The 17,246-nt window shown below is 32.4% G+C and overlaps 1 protein-coding gene across 1 annotated transcript in view; it reads right to left on the bottom strand.

The window, feature by feature from the left end:
* Positions 1-294: 294 nt before the first annotated feature.
* The window catches only part of hep (hemipterous), a 74,176-nt gene continuing 57,224 nt past the window's right edge, over positions 295-17,246 (bottom strand). The window contains exons 9-10 of the mRNA XM_067288361.1: positions 1,862-1,907; positions 295-650 (exon numbers count right to left, since the gene is read on the bottom strand). Of these exons, the coding sequence (XP_067144462.1) occupies positions 534-650; positions 1,862-1,907 (163 nt within the window). The 3' untranslated portion in view covers positions 295-533. The remainder of the gene's footprint in view (positions 651-1,861; positions 1,908-17,246) is intronic.

Genomic DNA, 17,246 nt, shown 5'->3' with positions numbered 1-17,246 from the left:
CTAAACAAATATTAAAGAAAAGATTAATTTATTTACTATTTTAAATCATTAATATATATATATATATATATAAAAATAGTAATTAACCCAACAACAAAGGCACGCAATAATTTCACTTCTTTTAGAATAAAAAAAAATTGAAAAATAATTTTTAAATTTAACAATCCAACTAAAAAAAAATGCTGCCGTCAGTTGCAGCCGATCATAAATATTTCACATTTTGTGGTCTTTATATTTACATAAAACTAATTTTTTTGTTTTTGTTTTAAATATATTATAATAGTTCATATATGATTTTAAAATGAAGTTAATTTTATTTGTAGAGATCAGAATTTTCAAGGCAGCAATATAGAAATTCGTGATCAATACATATAAGTTAATTAAATTAACTTCTATAACCTAAACGTAACTTTTAGTAGAATATCGGAGAAATAACTTCCCTCTTCGATAATTAATGAATTCCTCCAACAAGTCGATAAATCGTTATATAGTTTAACATTTCTACAAACACAATGTTTATATTTCGAGCAATGTCAGAAATGCCTGAAGTGCCTCGACGGTCTCGGCGTCTGAGTCGAAGCCATGACCACGGCGAACCACGCCGCCACGTCCACGTCCAGCGTTTCGTATTTCTTAATAAACGCAGTTTCCTGCAATAAATCAAATTTTAAATAAAATTTGCCAATTACTTTTTCGTATTTGTCTATACGAATCGCGACGCGACGTCTGCAGTTCCGTAAGACGATAATATTTCCGAATCTTACGAGTGTCGATGTGATCTGGTGGGAAAATGCGGCAACGCGACCTCGCGGGCGAAATCTTGCAAGAAATTTTCGGATTTTCCCAGATCGAAAGTAATCGTTAGCAGACGTGGCCAAATTTTGTCAAAATAGAAGCCATATATCACCTAACAGAAATGTGCAAGAATCACATTCTCTCTTTTACGTAGTATCTATGGAAAATACCACTGTTACAATAGGCTAAGTATAAGTCAAATTTTAGTTGTTTATCTGCTTTTTTTATAGATGAAAAAAGAAAGATTAAAAAAGTAATTAAGAGTTTGATAGAAACATCCGATTTTAAATTTATTTGCTTTTCGAGTTTTGCCAGTAATTAGTTTAAAATGAATGAATCTGCATCTGTAAAAATAAAACAGAAAAACATCTAAAATTTGATCTCACTTAAAAAACATGACCATTATGTTATCGATACATTATGGCAGTGGTTTCCAACCTTTTTGTACCTGAGCCCCCTTTAAAAAAATTCTTGCGCCCCCTTAATTTTTCTAACAATCTAATTTCATAAATACTCAAAGCGCGCTCGGCTCCAAACGCGAAAGCGAGATGTTCTCGTTCCAGCAAGAGTATGGATGGATGTTTTAGCATTTGTACCCGAAAAATTCGCGGCGAGGATTGTGGATTACGTATACCTATTTTGCTGATTTATTTTTTTGACACCTATTCGACTTTTTTGGTTTGTATTCGAAAATGATATTTTGGAAACAGCTGCATGCCCCCCTTGCAACAGTCTCGGGCCCCCCTAGGGGGGCACGCCCCACAGGTTGGAAACCACTGCATTATGGCAAAGATCAACCTCAAAAAATTTCACAAAGCAGTTTTAAATTTAAAATACTGGAAAGATCTCCTTCACGCCGAACACTAAATAATAATTTGCAAATATAGTATAACGTGCGTATTACATTATAGAAATCCGTAAATTTAATAGCTCCGTAACGCCGAAGACGGAATTCCGTATTATAAAGTTTATTAATTACTACTTATAATACAAATGCACGACTACAAAAGAATTCCTTAAAAAAATATATTTAACTACTAATAGGAAAGAAAAAACAGATTCATACCAGTAACTTTCTGTATTTAGGTCTTTTCCTATAATCTTTTGTTAAACTGGAAAGTAAATTAAACAAATAAGCAACATAGTATTCGGTTAATATTATTATTTGCATATATTAAAATTTTAATTTATAAGATTAAACTAAATAAAGTCGTGTTATTTACTATTTATAGATATAATAAATTATTAAATAGTAATTAAATCATAGAATAAGATATATAAGTCATTTTAATCTATATATGCAAAATATAAAAGAAAAAACTAACTCTTATTTCCAGTAAAATCAACCTAATAGGTAACTTGAATAGGTGTAGAAATAGGCTGTTATTCTGTGTCTTGATAAATTTATGATTAGTAGTAAATATCTTAAAACCAATTTACTTTTCTCACTTAACATAATTTAATTAGACAATACACAAAGTGATACAGAATTATTTAAAATGTTCTTCGGCTGAATTCGAGTAAGAAAAACAAGAACTATTTTCGGTCCACATATTAGAAAAATTAAAATCATTGCACGTAATGTTTAAATTTAGAAAAATTACTATAAGAACCCCCCCAAAAAAAACTAAATAAAATTTGAAAGAGAAAATCTAGAAGTTGAAGGGCGTGTATATATACAAATAATTGTAAGCTAAAGAGTAATTAATGTAAAATGAAGATGTTCACATACTTTTATTATTATTAAATTAAAAAAAAACATAAATAAGATATTGCCTTCTGTAAGATCAAACCCGAACAAAAATTGAATGATGAAAAAGATTACATTTTTCTACTGTAGGCCAGTAAGCTGTTGTTATTAAAAATCATTCTGCATGTAACATTAGGCATGTGTAGATGATTGCTGATGTAAATTATCAATATAACATTTTATAAAATACAATGTGAGAATAAATTATTTAGGGTGACTAGACACCTTGTCGTCCTGACGATAGGTGTCGGGACACTTCGATGTTCTGAATTTCTTATTTTTATATTTATGTCACTATTGGTATATTTTGAACAATTTTGTTTCACAATTTAAGTGATTGTGTCTTTATGATATCAGCTGTGACAACATCTATAACAATCACTAAATTTATGGACATTAAAACTCTTACAACAAAACTCACGATGCAATCAACACACCCAAGGATATGTTGCACCACTGTGTGCATGACATACTTTGAAGATGTGAAGAGTGTTTGTGCAAGAATGAAAATCACTTGCATGATGATCTTGTAAAAGAAAAATTATTTTAAAATATTCAAAAATTAATAACAGTCTAACAGTATAATTGTCCATTTTTCTGTCAGACCTTATTCTATGTAATGAGATTTTTAATAAATTTAAAAACTGAAATACAATAGTTTTTTTGATAACATTTAAATTATAAATTTGTTTCATTTTCAAATGTATTATACATTCTATTACACTTCAATTTTTATAATTAACACACTAACAAAATATGAATTCTTTAACAAAAAATGCACTATTTTGTCATCTAATATTTAATTATTAAATTAAGATATTAGAAAAACCAAAAGTTTTAAATAAGTTATTATATGTATTCACATAAATTTGGAAAAGTTTAACTATTCGTTCGTATGCCTTTGTGTTCTTATTATACAATTTATTATATAGAGAGGTTTCGAGGTCGCACGTCACGTGATAAAACGCACGGTTGCTCCGCCCCTTCGCCATTTTTGTGGCCGGTTCCGTTCGCTTAGCTTTCCGTTCGAGGGGTTGGTAGTGCCTTTCTTTCGGTTTAAACTTATAAAAATACTGCAGTTCTATTATCGTGGATAAAGTTAAAAAAGATTCTTTTCTTGCGAGCTATTCTGGCAGTCTAACGGGACAAGATGTAGTTTTACAGGAAGAGAAAATTTCATTGTGTCAAGGTGATCCATACTAAGCCAGCTTGTCAGACTTTGTTGTAGATCAAGAGTTGTGGCCTTTGAAATATTAAATCTGTAAGCCAAATCTTCCAAACTTAAATTTAAGCGAAGTCTCATCAAACATACTATCATCTCTTGAAAAGGAGTTAATTTTCTGGAATTTGGATGATCAATTTGTTTGCAATAAAGGTTCGGCACCAATGAAAGCAATTTAAAATTGCCGAGTCTAGTAAAAAGCGAACCTTATTGTCGTCACCCTCAAAAAACTCTTCGCTAAGAACATGTTTTTTTTTTTTAATAATAAAACTTCGGTTTTTAAGTTTGTACGCTCGTGTTGCAGGCTTTCTAAACCCTTATCCTTAAATTCGGTCTGGCAAGTGACAGTTTCAACTAAAGATGTTGTTGATCCATGTATTAGATTTTAAAGTCTCTGCCTCTTCCACTTCTGCAGTTGTTGAGATCTCTACATCTTTAACAGCAGAAGGTTGGGAGCAAGCTTCAGTTGTCTCTTGCGATTACGTGCTCTTTCGTAATGCTCCCGATTTGCAGTTGGGTTGTGGCCACTCTCGTACCCCATGTATAATGTTGGCACCCAGTCTGGAGATGATTCGTCATACAATGAGGAAGGTCTTCCTTTGGGTAAAAAAACTTTTTAAATAATATATTATAGCAATTTAATATTAAATTATTATTATTATTAATATAGTGTATGTAAAATTACTAACAGTAAACAATATTAAAAAAACTTATCATTATGGTATGTTATACTGTATATAAATAATAAATAAGAATTTGTCAGGAACAAGTTGAAGGTTACTATGTAATGATTATTTGTCACTAATGTAAAAAATCATTGTAAAAAGTAGCATCTTAAAGAAATGTTAATGTTGCTTACCAAAATAACCTAACTTAGCTATTTGTAAAATAAACAATGGAAATTATTGGTTTATATCTTAAAAAAATACACACTTTTATTTATGTAAATTAGACTGGAAGAACAATTGGCTCAAATGTATTTCTAATTCTTCATCTGCTAAGCGATTATCTTTGCCTAACACTTTAATATTAACTCTACTGTATATTACAAGCAGGCACTTTATGATACTCGTGCAAAAGTTTACCTAATTTATTGATAACTAGTAATGTGAATTATTGCTTACCTGAAACGAAACGTTTCTGACAAACTCTTGTATTGATATTCACTTTATCCGTATTGAAATTTTTCCGGTTAATTCTCGAGAGCCATGCAGATTGTCTTTGTCGTAAAAGCTCCTCAGTTTGGGGTCCTCGATGACAAATAATGCCAGGAATTTTAAAAAAATGATGTTCCTTAGTTCTTGAGTGAACTACATTACACCCAATTACACAACAAATTACCATAGTGATATTCGGGACGAATAAACAACACAAGAACTCCAGCTAAAGTGCACGTGAACACACACAAAACGTAAACAAGTCACAAAGATGGCACTGGACAATTGCGCATGCTCATGACGTCACTCGTGATGTTGACACGAAACCTCTCTATAAATGTCTACTGGGACGTATTGTATTAGTAGGACTTATTATACTGGTGTCCGGGTTCTGCAAATTGAGGAAACTTATTCAGAAAAAACAATCTTTATTGTTCACGCTGTTTTACTTGTTTTACAGATTAAACAGGTGAACAATAAAGATTGTTTTTTCTGAATAAGTTTCCTCAATTTGCAGAACCCAGACACCAGTATAATAAGTCCTACTAAGAGGATATGTCCCAGCAGACATTTATGTAATAAATTTAACCATTCAATTTATGTTAAATAAGTAGTACACTTATACTGCTTCTGGCCCACCAAAATGTGAATGCCCCAAAAATCAAACAAAATCACCCAAAAATAACAAAACATAAAAACATTCTCATTTACATGCCCAAAACGTTTCTGGCTCACTAAAATATGAATGCCCCAAAAATCATCTCATTTACATGCCTATAAATTTATCAATACTTTTATTCCTTCTAGCTCACCAGCCCCAATTGGAAAATTAAACATGCTATATTATCTATCAATATGTAAAAATCTACCACGAGGTGTGAATGACAGAATTTTGTCAAGCAAAAAATAAAAGGATTTGGTACCAGATATCATGCCTATGACTAGTTACCAACAAACTCAACAATATGTGCATTATTAGAATTCCCACAATCTTTCATACCTCTGTATACAAATTTTAAATCGCTCGTTTTTTTTTAAATCCTCAATACACTTATCCGCTATTTTTTTATTGAGTCGATCTGGCAGATAAACTTGAAATTCATTCCATTTATAGTCCACGAGAACTACTAATGTTCTATCACCGTAGCGAGTGGATACCGATTTAACATTACGAACTGGATATTCGTTATCAGTTTGCAGTTTGTTTAACTTTCTTATGGGAATATTTTGAAGTTTACCAATAGCATTTAGTTCATTCAGAATCTCCATTTATATAGGGGAAAAAATTTCAATACAGTAAATTTATAAACATTGAAATACAATATCTAATTTTATCAAAAAACTTGACATCCAGTTCCTCATAAGATGGATATTTTTCTATAGTTTTAACTGTAATTGTATCTCTTACAGTGAATGGAATAGTTTCATTTACAACTAAATAAGTTTCTCCTTTCTGTTTTTTAAAGATAAATACTGATTTATCATTGATAAATATACCTATAGATATACTAAATACTGCAAAATTGCTTGCAAAATAAATCTTACTAATGAATCCATCAGATTCTAACATGTATTTTATATCGTAATTTATTCTATCTCTATCACTAATAGGAGGATTGCCTAAGGTTAAATAAAATTTTACATCTTCAGATGGTATCATAGGTTTAGCTAAATCCAGAAAACCTCTTAAGATGAACAAAACGTTACTTGAAGCAAATAAACCATCTACGGTTTTTTTTAATTATATTGTTTGGATTTTTATCAATTTTAAAATAGTTCTTGACATACAATTTTGTATCCAAACCTATAATTGAATTTTTTAAATTTATCATCCTTTTACAAGGTATGACAATTTAATTCCAGGACCGGTCGTGTAGCGCTGCAGTATCAGCATGCAGAAACTTGTCTAAACTTGTCATAATAGTTCAACCATCTGGCTACTTGTCTGCAAAGATTTGTTCGTGTCTCGTAACTCATTCTTTTTCTGTACTCCATTCACATATTACTGTGAGAAAGTGCTGTCACGTTTTTTTCGTGGAACAAAAAGCAAACATTAAGTTTTGTTACAAGTTGGGTAAAAGTGCAACAGGGACATATGCCCACATCAAGCAAGTTTACGGGATTGATGCTCTATCCCGCTCTTGTGTTTTCGAGTGGTTTGCGCGTTTCGGGGATGGTCGGGAAGACTTCGAGGACGATGCTCGCCCTGGATGACCTCGATCAGTTCGGACATCAGAAAGCATCGAAAAAATCGGAGACTTGCTGCGGTGTGACTGTCGAGTATCTATTCGGATGATAGTGGAGATAACTGGTATCAATCTGGAGACAACTCTCTTAATCATCACCGAAGATTTAGGCAAAAGAAAAATCTGCTCCCGCTTCGTTCCGCACTATCTCACCGAGGACAAAAAGCGTCTCCGGCTGAAAGCGTGTCAACAGTTCATTCGAGATGTTGATGATGACCCTTCTTTACTGGATCAAAATCACATTGAAGGAATGAAGATTCGACAACCTGGAGGACATACAGTGCAATGTGACCAAAGAATTGACAGCTGTCAACGGAAGTGACTTTGCTCTCCAGAGGGATTACTTTGAAACATATTAAAAAGGGTTTTTCATTACATGTTCTTTGTGACCTTTTATTACCCCAGTCCTGGAATTTAATTGTCACACCTTGTATTATTAGAATAATAAAAATCATTTTTCAGCAAGAGCTGGAGGTACAGTACATATAATCCATTTTGAGTTCTAGAAAGCATATTGCTGTCTTTTGTCAACTTGGCTAAGACTAAAGATGCAATTATCTACATAAAATTTTGTAGCAGCCTTCAAGTTAGATGTAGGTTGTGATAAGTTTATTAACTTTTTATTTTTTGCATCAAACACATTGTCCTTTATGGTTAAAGCATTATTCTCTAAATATCATTTATTCACAACATTTTTGTCTTCCATTGAATCATCAACATTACCAATTCTTTTGTTTTTTTGCATTGAAAGCACCATTATGTAATTTCAGACATCTTAATTTCTGAAGTTTTTCACCAATTTCTGTTATGAAATTATTAACGTTTAAAATTAAATCATTAATATTTTTTTGTGAATTAGTTTTGTCAGTTATGTGATCTAATATTTTTAATTTATTATCATTATTTTTAGCAAAAGCTTGAAAATCTTTATTTAATTCACTGATTATTTTAAGTTTATCTTTAGCAAAATTATATATATATATACCTTGGCTGCAGCATTGTTTTTGTCTATTGGATGTTTGCAATATTTTAAGATCTTATTTTGCATATCATAATTTCCATCATATGTTAATTTGAAACCATTACCCGGAGGACCTTCTTTTACTTCGTCGTACTATTGACCAAAAAGATACCTAGCCATTTATTTACTTTAAAGTTTTAACAGTTTCAAAAGTCTTGTACACGTTCATAAATCCTTTCCTTCTTTTGGCTAAAACGAAATAAAATCTATACGATTTAGCAGGTGCCAAAAGAATTCAACTTTCAGATTATCAACATTATTATAAGAGGGATGATTCAAAACATCGAAATGAATTATAGGATACAGTCTCCCGTAGTTTGTATAACTTACTAAACAACCAGACTCTGTACCATTAGTATTTAATCCCGCTGCTAAGAAATCTGAATATTTCGAATAATCTACTTCTCCTGGTTTAAAACTAACATTATAATCTTCTGTTGGATATTTATCGTTATTAATTCTTAACCAGCTTCTCATCACATCTAAGTTATCAAATATCATATTATTTTCATTCTGATCGTTTTCCATTTCTTGATATTGTGGGATTACAAAAATATTTCTGATTTCATCTGCGGTTGTATTTAAAATTATTGTACCGCTAGACCATTTCGAACGTTACTTTTAATCAATCTGATATTATAACTTTATAATTCGGATTGTCAACGTTGGTATAGATCATATCGTTATTCCAATTTCTCCAGAACACAAATCTAACATCGATGTTTGCTATTATTTTCCTAAAGTTGTTGAAAAATCCAAACATCTGTTTAATTGGTATCCACAGTTTGACCTTGTTACTGCTTTTTGGTTAATATCCATCTTTCAGTAAATCCTTTGTTATAATTTGCATTTTTCTTTAATCCATTTAAAAAGTCTCCATTTTTGCTCTAGTTCCAAGAGCTCGATTATCGGGTCCATCAAATATCAAAATTTGCTTATCTGGCAATTCCGAGGTGTCGACGAAAAACAACATATTGGTTGCTTCGGAAGTAGAATAATCTTTTGTAAAGTTTATAAGACCGCTAACGTGTTAACCAATGAGGGCAATTCAATTTCTTCAATTAGTGTCTTACCAATGTGTAATTCAGATCTTAAGAACAAGTTTCCTGTATTTACCAAGGTTATGTTATCAGTTCCAATTGAAGAACTATCCTGCTTTGTAATTTTCAGTTCTGGGCAGATATAACCACTAGAATATAAAATCATATGTACATCTTTAATATTAAATTTGTATTTCACCGATTCCTTTTCGTCGATGGTAACTTTGTCTTCTCTATGCTGTTTGTACTCGAAACTTTCAATTTCGTTGTTGTAATAATTTGGAAGAGTTAAATCCCAAACCTTTTCCATTTATTAATATAAAAATTTCTTTAATCCTGTTCCATATAAACTTTGTTTGGATAAAATGCTCCTTATACCTCTTTCGCACACAATCCACGACTCCCTCGATCTCGATTTACCTACAATCTGGATTGCGACTGTCGCCAGTCGAACGTCGTGGCGTTCGCACAGGCAGTCAGCTTGAGAACAACGCGGCTATTGTAAGCGATGATAAAACTGGCATAACTACTCGGTAAGTCACAAACACCAATACACACAATGGAAGTTTTGATTAGAAATAAATACTTTTTCTTGCCAAATATCTAATACTAGACAGATGTCATCGTCTCTCCAAACATCGTTTTTATTTCTTTGCTGATAGCCCAACACGTGTTCTGTAGCCATCTTGTATTTTCTCACGTGCGTGGGATTGTGGGATCTCTCTTATGACTGGATCTAGTTTCAAGAACTCTCTCGAGTCAATCACGATTGAACCTCGTTTCAGTCGAGATTGAAACAGTCGAGAGGGTTCGCACCAAGGCACAGTCGCCGACCTTGGTCACAATCTAGATTGAAATGCTTGGTGCGAACGGGGTATTACTCTATTTTCCACAGTTGGTGAATTTTTAGATAAAATACTCTCAAGTTTATTTTTAACAAACTGCTTCGTCTTATCCTCAATGACAGATTTGACCTGCTGCAATAACTTCTTGCTGGCTGTCTTAATTGCGTCGATAAATATATTTCCACCATAATATTTTTTACTTCGAACTAACAGTCTACGCTTATTGTAATTCATTTATTTAATCTAAAATCATCCTGATCAGTTATCCACATTCAAATTCTATAAATATAACAATTTCTGTTGATGTCTGCAAATATGGGATTAGTCTTCAATTTTTATCAAACTTCCAGGTGAATGAAACGGTATAAATGAATATAGAATATTGTTCGTGAAATCTTTGTACCCTACTCCGCTGATTACATCGCATGAATACGAATATCGTCGACTCCTTTGGAAATATTTGCTATGTATTTTCCATTCTGTTCTTCATCTTTGTATATCTTTGGTTTGAAACCTAATATCTCGTGGAGTTTTTACCTTTACTCAGATCAATTTTATATCCAGGTTCTAAATGAATTCCAAACTTTATAGGCGGCTTGTTTATTCCAAAGAATTTTACTAAAAAGTTATTTCGTTCTCGAAGAGTGTAATTTCCTTTTTCTATCGTTACGTCAGGCCACTTTGTTTTTATCAAAATATCTAAAGGTATTGTTATAAAATTTTTCATCGATATTATGCCAAGAAACCCACATAGACATTGATTTCAGAGCTAATTTTGAATTATTTACAGGTATTGGATTTTTAAACTCAATTGTAAAGTCTTCTGATTTATCAGCATTTTTTGAATCTAAGACTATTAGTTTCATTTATATAAAACAAAATTCTCATTAAACTCGCTCGGTTCTTGCATAAATGAGTATAAAACTTCAACGGGAGATTTACCTTTATTTCTGTCTGCTATGTATTTCATGCAATAGTAACCACATCTGAAAGATGTAGGATTCTGAAGAAAACTAGAGTTATATCTTATTTCTTTTTTAATGCTTTTAAATATTTAATATTTTCTTTAGGTATTATCTCTCTTTTCAATCTTACATTTTTAAACTTATATTCACCAAACGGATCAATGAATTTGACAAAAGGATATTTGGGATTATTATAACAACAAACCCAGTCATCTCCGGTTGAAATAGCTAAACTAATTATACCGTTTTCAAATTTTCTAATTGTTTTTGGTAATAGATCAAATCATAAAAATACCTCTAAAGCCTTTTTCGCTTTTCATATTATTGTTTATCATCTAATATAAATAAAACATCACTAAGCTCGACGAGCATATAATGAAATACCAACGATCGTCTTAAAAATCGGGCTATAAATTGGTTAATTAAATAATTGAGAATCATTTAATTAGCCAATTTATAGCCAGATTTTTAAGGCAATTGTTGCTATTTCATTGTTTATCATCTCGTTGGATATTCCCAATTTTGAATCACTCCTTTTCCTAGTTTGAAATTTGGCCATATTGGACCTAAAAGGCCTGGTGGAAGAAAGCCTCCACGTTTTTTTTTTATTACATCCCGATCCAGTTACTTTATCTAAAGCTTTTTTAACTCCCCATCCTGCAGCGCCCGATAAAGCTCCTGTAGCTAAGACAGATAGAATAAGAATTAAAAATGGTAAGAAGCCTCCATTCTTTTTTAATTGCATTCTACTTATTTTTATTCTCTTTCCTTCATTAATATTTTTTATTTGAGTTTTTGTTAAAAACATATCTTGATTAGAAGGTTTAGATTTATCTATTTGTAAATTTATTTCGCCACCATTCTTTAAAGCTGATTTCAATTTACTTTTTTTTATATTTGCTGAGATAAACACTGATCTTAATATAATTACTCATTTATTTAGATAAAAACTTTGAATAATATTCTTTCACCTTATCAGCTGTTATTTCACCCGAATTTAGTAATAGATCTAGAACTTCAACAATTTTATTATGTACTTTTTTATCTCCACCTAACAGCTTATCAGTTAATTTTTCTGATTCACTAACTAATCCATCTCCACTAATTTTAAGTGATTGCAAAGCAGACTTTAAAACTTTCAATTTTTCTCTATAAAGTTTAAATAAATTTAATTCCTCCTGATACAATTTTAACTCCTCTTCATATGCTTTTCTTAGTAATTCATCTTCTTTAATTTTGTGTTTACTTTTCCTTTTAACAAACCTAATGATTTAGTTCTTCTTTCTACTCTTTCCAGCATTTCATCTATTTCACTAGGTTTATTAACTAATTGTGATGGTAAAATAAAGCTATTTTCTTTTAAATACAAAACATCTAATCCTTCATCTAAGTTTTCTGCAGTATATCTGTACTACTTTTTTGGTGTGGATTCGACTAAAGTCGATTCAGCTCCAGGAAGTTGAGGGAATGACGAATCAATGGTAGAAGGAATTATGAATAGCATCTTCAATTCAATAGCTTTTTAAATGTTGTCTAACATCTTGTACAGGAATGTCTAATTTCTGTGTAACTGGCTTCTGAAACTCTGAAAGACTTTCCTCGTATTTTGCTTTACCTAATAATTGTTCTCCATTCTTCTTTCTTAGTTTTCTGTTCTGCTTAGCCAAAATAAGTAACGCTTTCTTTGTTCTTTCATCCATTTACTAAGCTGAAAAATCATTTAGCTCCAGCTGAAATTTTTAAACAAATAAATGATTAAGATAAAAGATTATACAGAACCAGATGAATACGAAGATCCTAATCAGAATCCTTTATTACCTAAGCATCCATTCAGACTCTTAATTGTTGGTCCATCAGGATGTGAAAAAACAAATCTCTTATTAAATCTAATTTGTGATCAACTGAATTTTGATGCTTTATACATATGTGCTAAAGATATTAATGAACCAAAATATGAAAAACTTCAAGAAAACTACTTAATTTGATGAGTTGGAAGAAAAAGATATATTGAGTGTTAAAAATAAAAAAGTTATTAGAGTTATTCAAAAAAATTTAAAAGGGAATTGTTATTTCGTTTGAGCATAGAGGGTATGATTGACATCGATAGTTTAAATCCATCAATAAAAAATCTCATTGTTTTCAATGATCGTATTACAGAAAAAGATCAATCTAAAATCGTAGATTTCTTTATCAGAGGAAGGAAGAAAAATGCTTCAATTATTTACGTACCTCAATCCTATTATTCGACTCCAATTAACATAAGAAAGAACTGTAATTATTTTATACTCTTTAAACTTCAAAACGGAGAAATTTGACAAATAATTCGAGTAATTGATGTCAATTTAAAAAAATATATACAAAACAGACAGAGAAAGCATATGATTTTCTGTTGCTAGATCTTAAGACAATATATCCTAAGATGCAATACAGAAAGAATTTTTTACCTCTATAAATGGAAGAATACTTGGAAAATAAAATATATGTTTACAGAAAGAGTTTTAAATTCTATAGAAATATTGGTTTATTGTTAACAATAGGAAAGTTTGTATTTAGCGCTTCTGGTTTAAGTGCGTTTGTATTACTTCCTCTAGCAGCCTTATCTACTGTAGCTGGAGTAATCAAGGTCATTGACAAATCATTTAAGTTATCAGAGAGAAAAGAAGAATATAAACAAGCTTATAAATACTACAAAAAATTATTAAATTTATTTAAAGCTGGTACTTTATCAGAGCAAGAAATTTATGTAACAGAAGAAGAATTTATAAAAGACCTTAAATATTTCCTATTAGAGAAATATACAAAGAAAGTAAAATTAAATGGTTATAAACTTGTTTCAAAATAAATGAAGAAAAGAGGTGGTGATATTGTAGGATGGGTTCAAGATCATCTGAATCCTCCAGAAATGCATATACCTGGCTTTCATTACTGTGAACCTTTTATCAAACTTAAAAAATGATTAGAAAGAGATGATGTAATATAGATATAAATAGAGCCTGTAAGAAGCACGATATTGCATATAGTCAATCAAAAGATACAGATCAGAGACATATCGCCGATCGACAACTGCTCGACGATTTAGATGCGATTGAAAACCCAACACGTGGTTCTTATCCTCTTGGAGAGAGAGAAGCGAGAGTTATAATAAAACCAATAATTAAAGCTAAAAAAATAATTCGGTTTAGGAATTTCTCCCTATATAAATAGAAGGATGGAAATCTACTGCTTGAAGTGCAAAAAATTAACTAATACAAACGATATTCAAGAAACCATAACAAAAAATGGTAAACTGATAGCTAAAGAAACTTGCGAAATTTGTAGAACTAAAATATCTCATTAAATAAAAAAAAACCTTAAAAGAAATATATTATGATCCAGAAAGAGGTTATTGTGGTATAAAAGAATTACGAAGAAAAACTGGTCTGAATAGAAAACAAACAGAAGAATTTTTGCATCAACAAGAGGAATATACTAAGCACAAACTGATTAGAAAAAGATTCAAAAGTCATAGAACTTATGTTAGTCACATCGATGATCAATGGCAAGCTGATTTGGTTGATATGAAATCTTACAATGATAATGCAAATTATATTTTAACTGTAATTGATATTTTTAGTAAGTATGCTTGGGCTATTCCAATTAAAAAGAAAAATGGGCAAAGAAATATCCAAAGCATTTGCCAAAATATTTAAGGAAAGAAAGCCAGAGAAGCTGCAAACAGATAAAGGAACTGAGTTTATCAATAAAGCGACACAACAAGTTGTTTAAAGATAATAATATACATTGGTTTACTACAGAAAATATAGAAATAAAATGCTCAGTTGTGGAGAGATTTAATAGAACTCTAAAAACCAAAATGTGGAAATGTTTTACTGCTAACAACACTAGAAAATGGATAGATGTTTTAGATAAGTTAATTAAAAATTATAATAACTCTTATCATAGATCAATCAAAATGACACCTATGGAAGCAAGTAAAAAAGAGAACGAATCAACAGTTTATAATAATCTACACTGGACGACAAAAAAATAACGCACCAGGAAGGACTTGTTGGATTTGAATAAAAATTGGTATGTGACATTGTCATAGCTAGACAGGTATATGATTGCAACCATAAAGCAAAAACATACTTTATTGTGCAGTAATGTTCAATACAGTGCAGGCACTAATATCCCGTTGGGCCGCCTCTAGTGCGGATATAAGCTGTGATATGCCTCGGCATGGAGGCATAAAGGTTCCATATAATGTTCTGTGGCATATCTGTCCACGCGTGATGCAACTGGGACTCAAAATGCATCAGATCCCGTGGCTGTCGCAGCTGGCGTCCCAGATAGTCCCACACATGTTCGATTAACGATAAATCTGGAGACCGTGCAGGCCAAGGAAGTGTGGCAATGTTATGTAGGCATGCTTGGGAGACCACTGCGGTGTGTGGCTGGGCATTATTCTGCTGAAATACGCCTGTCGGAAGCCCTGCCATGAGGGGCAACACATGTGGCCGGAGGATGTATTGCACATATCGTTGGGCTGTGAGGGTAGTATGCATGACAACTAGAGGTGTTCTACTGTCATATGTTACGGCTCCCCACACCATAACACCGGGGGTTGGGCCCGTGTGCCGCTCCACAGTATAGGCTGGATTGATGCCATGAGCAGCGGGCCACCATACCCTCACACAGCCATCGTATCCCCCAAACAAAAGCGGGATTCGTCGCTGAAGACAATACGCTGTCAGTCGGTAGCTGTCCATGATTGTCGTGCAAGACACCACTGCAGACAGAGGCATTGGTGGGTGGCCGTTAATGGTAGAACACATACTGGGCGTCGGGAGACCAATCTACCTTCTACTAAGCACCTGGAAATGGTGCGGCTGGATACATGATTTTGTAACACAGGTGCCACTGCTGCACGAATGGTAGACGACAAAGCTGTAGGCGCTATCCAAACTTGACATACAATGAGATGATCCTCCTGCTTGGTGGTCTGTCGATAGCGTCCGGAGCCTGTTTGCCGTTCATGAGTTCCCCTACATACCCACTGCTCATAACACATCCTAACAGTTCCATCAAAACGGTTCAGATGGCAGCCAATCCGGCGATATGACCATTCTCCTTCTCTCAAACTCACTTAACTGAGTGTAAGGCCGTCGAATGTGTCATAGAGGCATGTCTGTCACTCAACGAAGTCACAACCATCAACACAAGCGCAGGACATATGCACAAGTCGTCACAGCGTGCACCTTTATACCAGACAGAGGAAGCACTTTTCTACCCTCTGGTGGCGATACAACAAAAGAACCTGATCCCAAAAGCTAATCATTTACATATCTAGCTATGATGATGTGACATACCAATTTTTATTCAAATCCAACAAGTCCTTCATGGTGCATTATTTTTTTTCGTCGTCCAGTGTATTTAAAAGTAAAATTATATCTCTACCCAAATATAAAGTAGGCAATAAAATACGAATAAGTAAATACAAAACTCCATTTAGAAAAGGATATATACCCTTGTTCACAGAAGAAATATTTAAAATATCTGAAGTGTTAAAAACTGATCCAATTACTTTTATCGAATTAAAGATTTAAAAGATAAGATATTAAAGAAACTTTTTACGAAAACATATTGGTTAAATATGATAAAAAGGGGATAAAGTTTACAAAATTAAAAAGAAAGGAAATTAGGCTATCTGGATTCATTCAACAGTTGGGTTGACGTCACAGATTAGATTTTAGATAAGATAAAACAATAATCTAGTGCAAACCATTCCATCGTGCACATCAATCCATCTCTTCCTTTTATTCTCTCAACACCCTCATTCATATACATCCGCTATTCCCTCATACCAGAGAACTCGGCCTTTCCAGGCACTCTGGCTTTTACTGGGACATCCTAACAGACAGACATTCTGAGAGAAGACAGGAATAGGATGGCATGTTTAGATATTGTTGCAGCACCCACTGCTATGGTGGGAGACCTATACTATACAAAACTGTTTCCTGTCAGCTTAAGGGCCCATCCACTAACAGTCTGCGGTAAAGTGTAGCATAGAACACATCCAATATAATGTATGAACTGAGCGGTATTTATACTAATCATTTTTTTGTCACAAACATTGAGGGTGTTGTAAGATTTAGTAGCATTTCTCTGTTCATGTAATTCGAATATTTGAATCAAATTTGGTGTTTTGTTTAACTAGAATACGATC

Source organism: Centruroides vittatus, unplaced genomic scaffold, assembly GCF_030686945.1.
Source record: "Centruroides vittatus isolate TY-2023 unplaced genomic scaffold, ASM3068694v2 scaffold_861, whole genome shotgun sequence".
Taxonomy (NCBI): domain Eukaryota; kingdom Metazoa; phylum Arthropoda; class Arachnida; order Scorpiones; family Buthidae; genus Centruroides; species Centruroides vittatus.
This window is presented reverse-complemented; position numbering and strand designations above follow the sequence as displayed.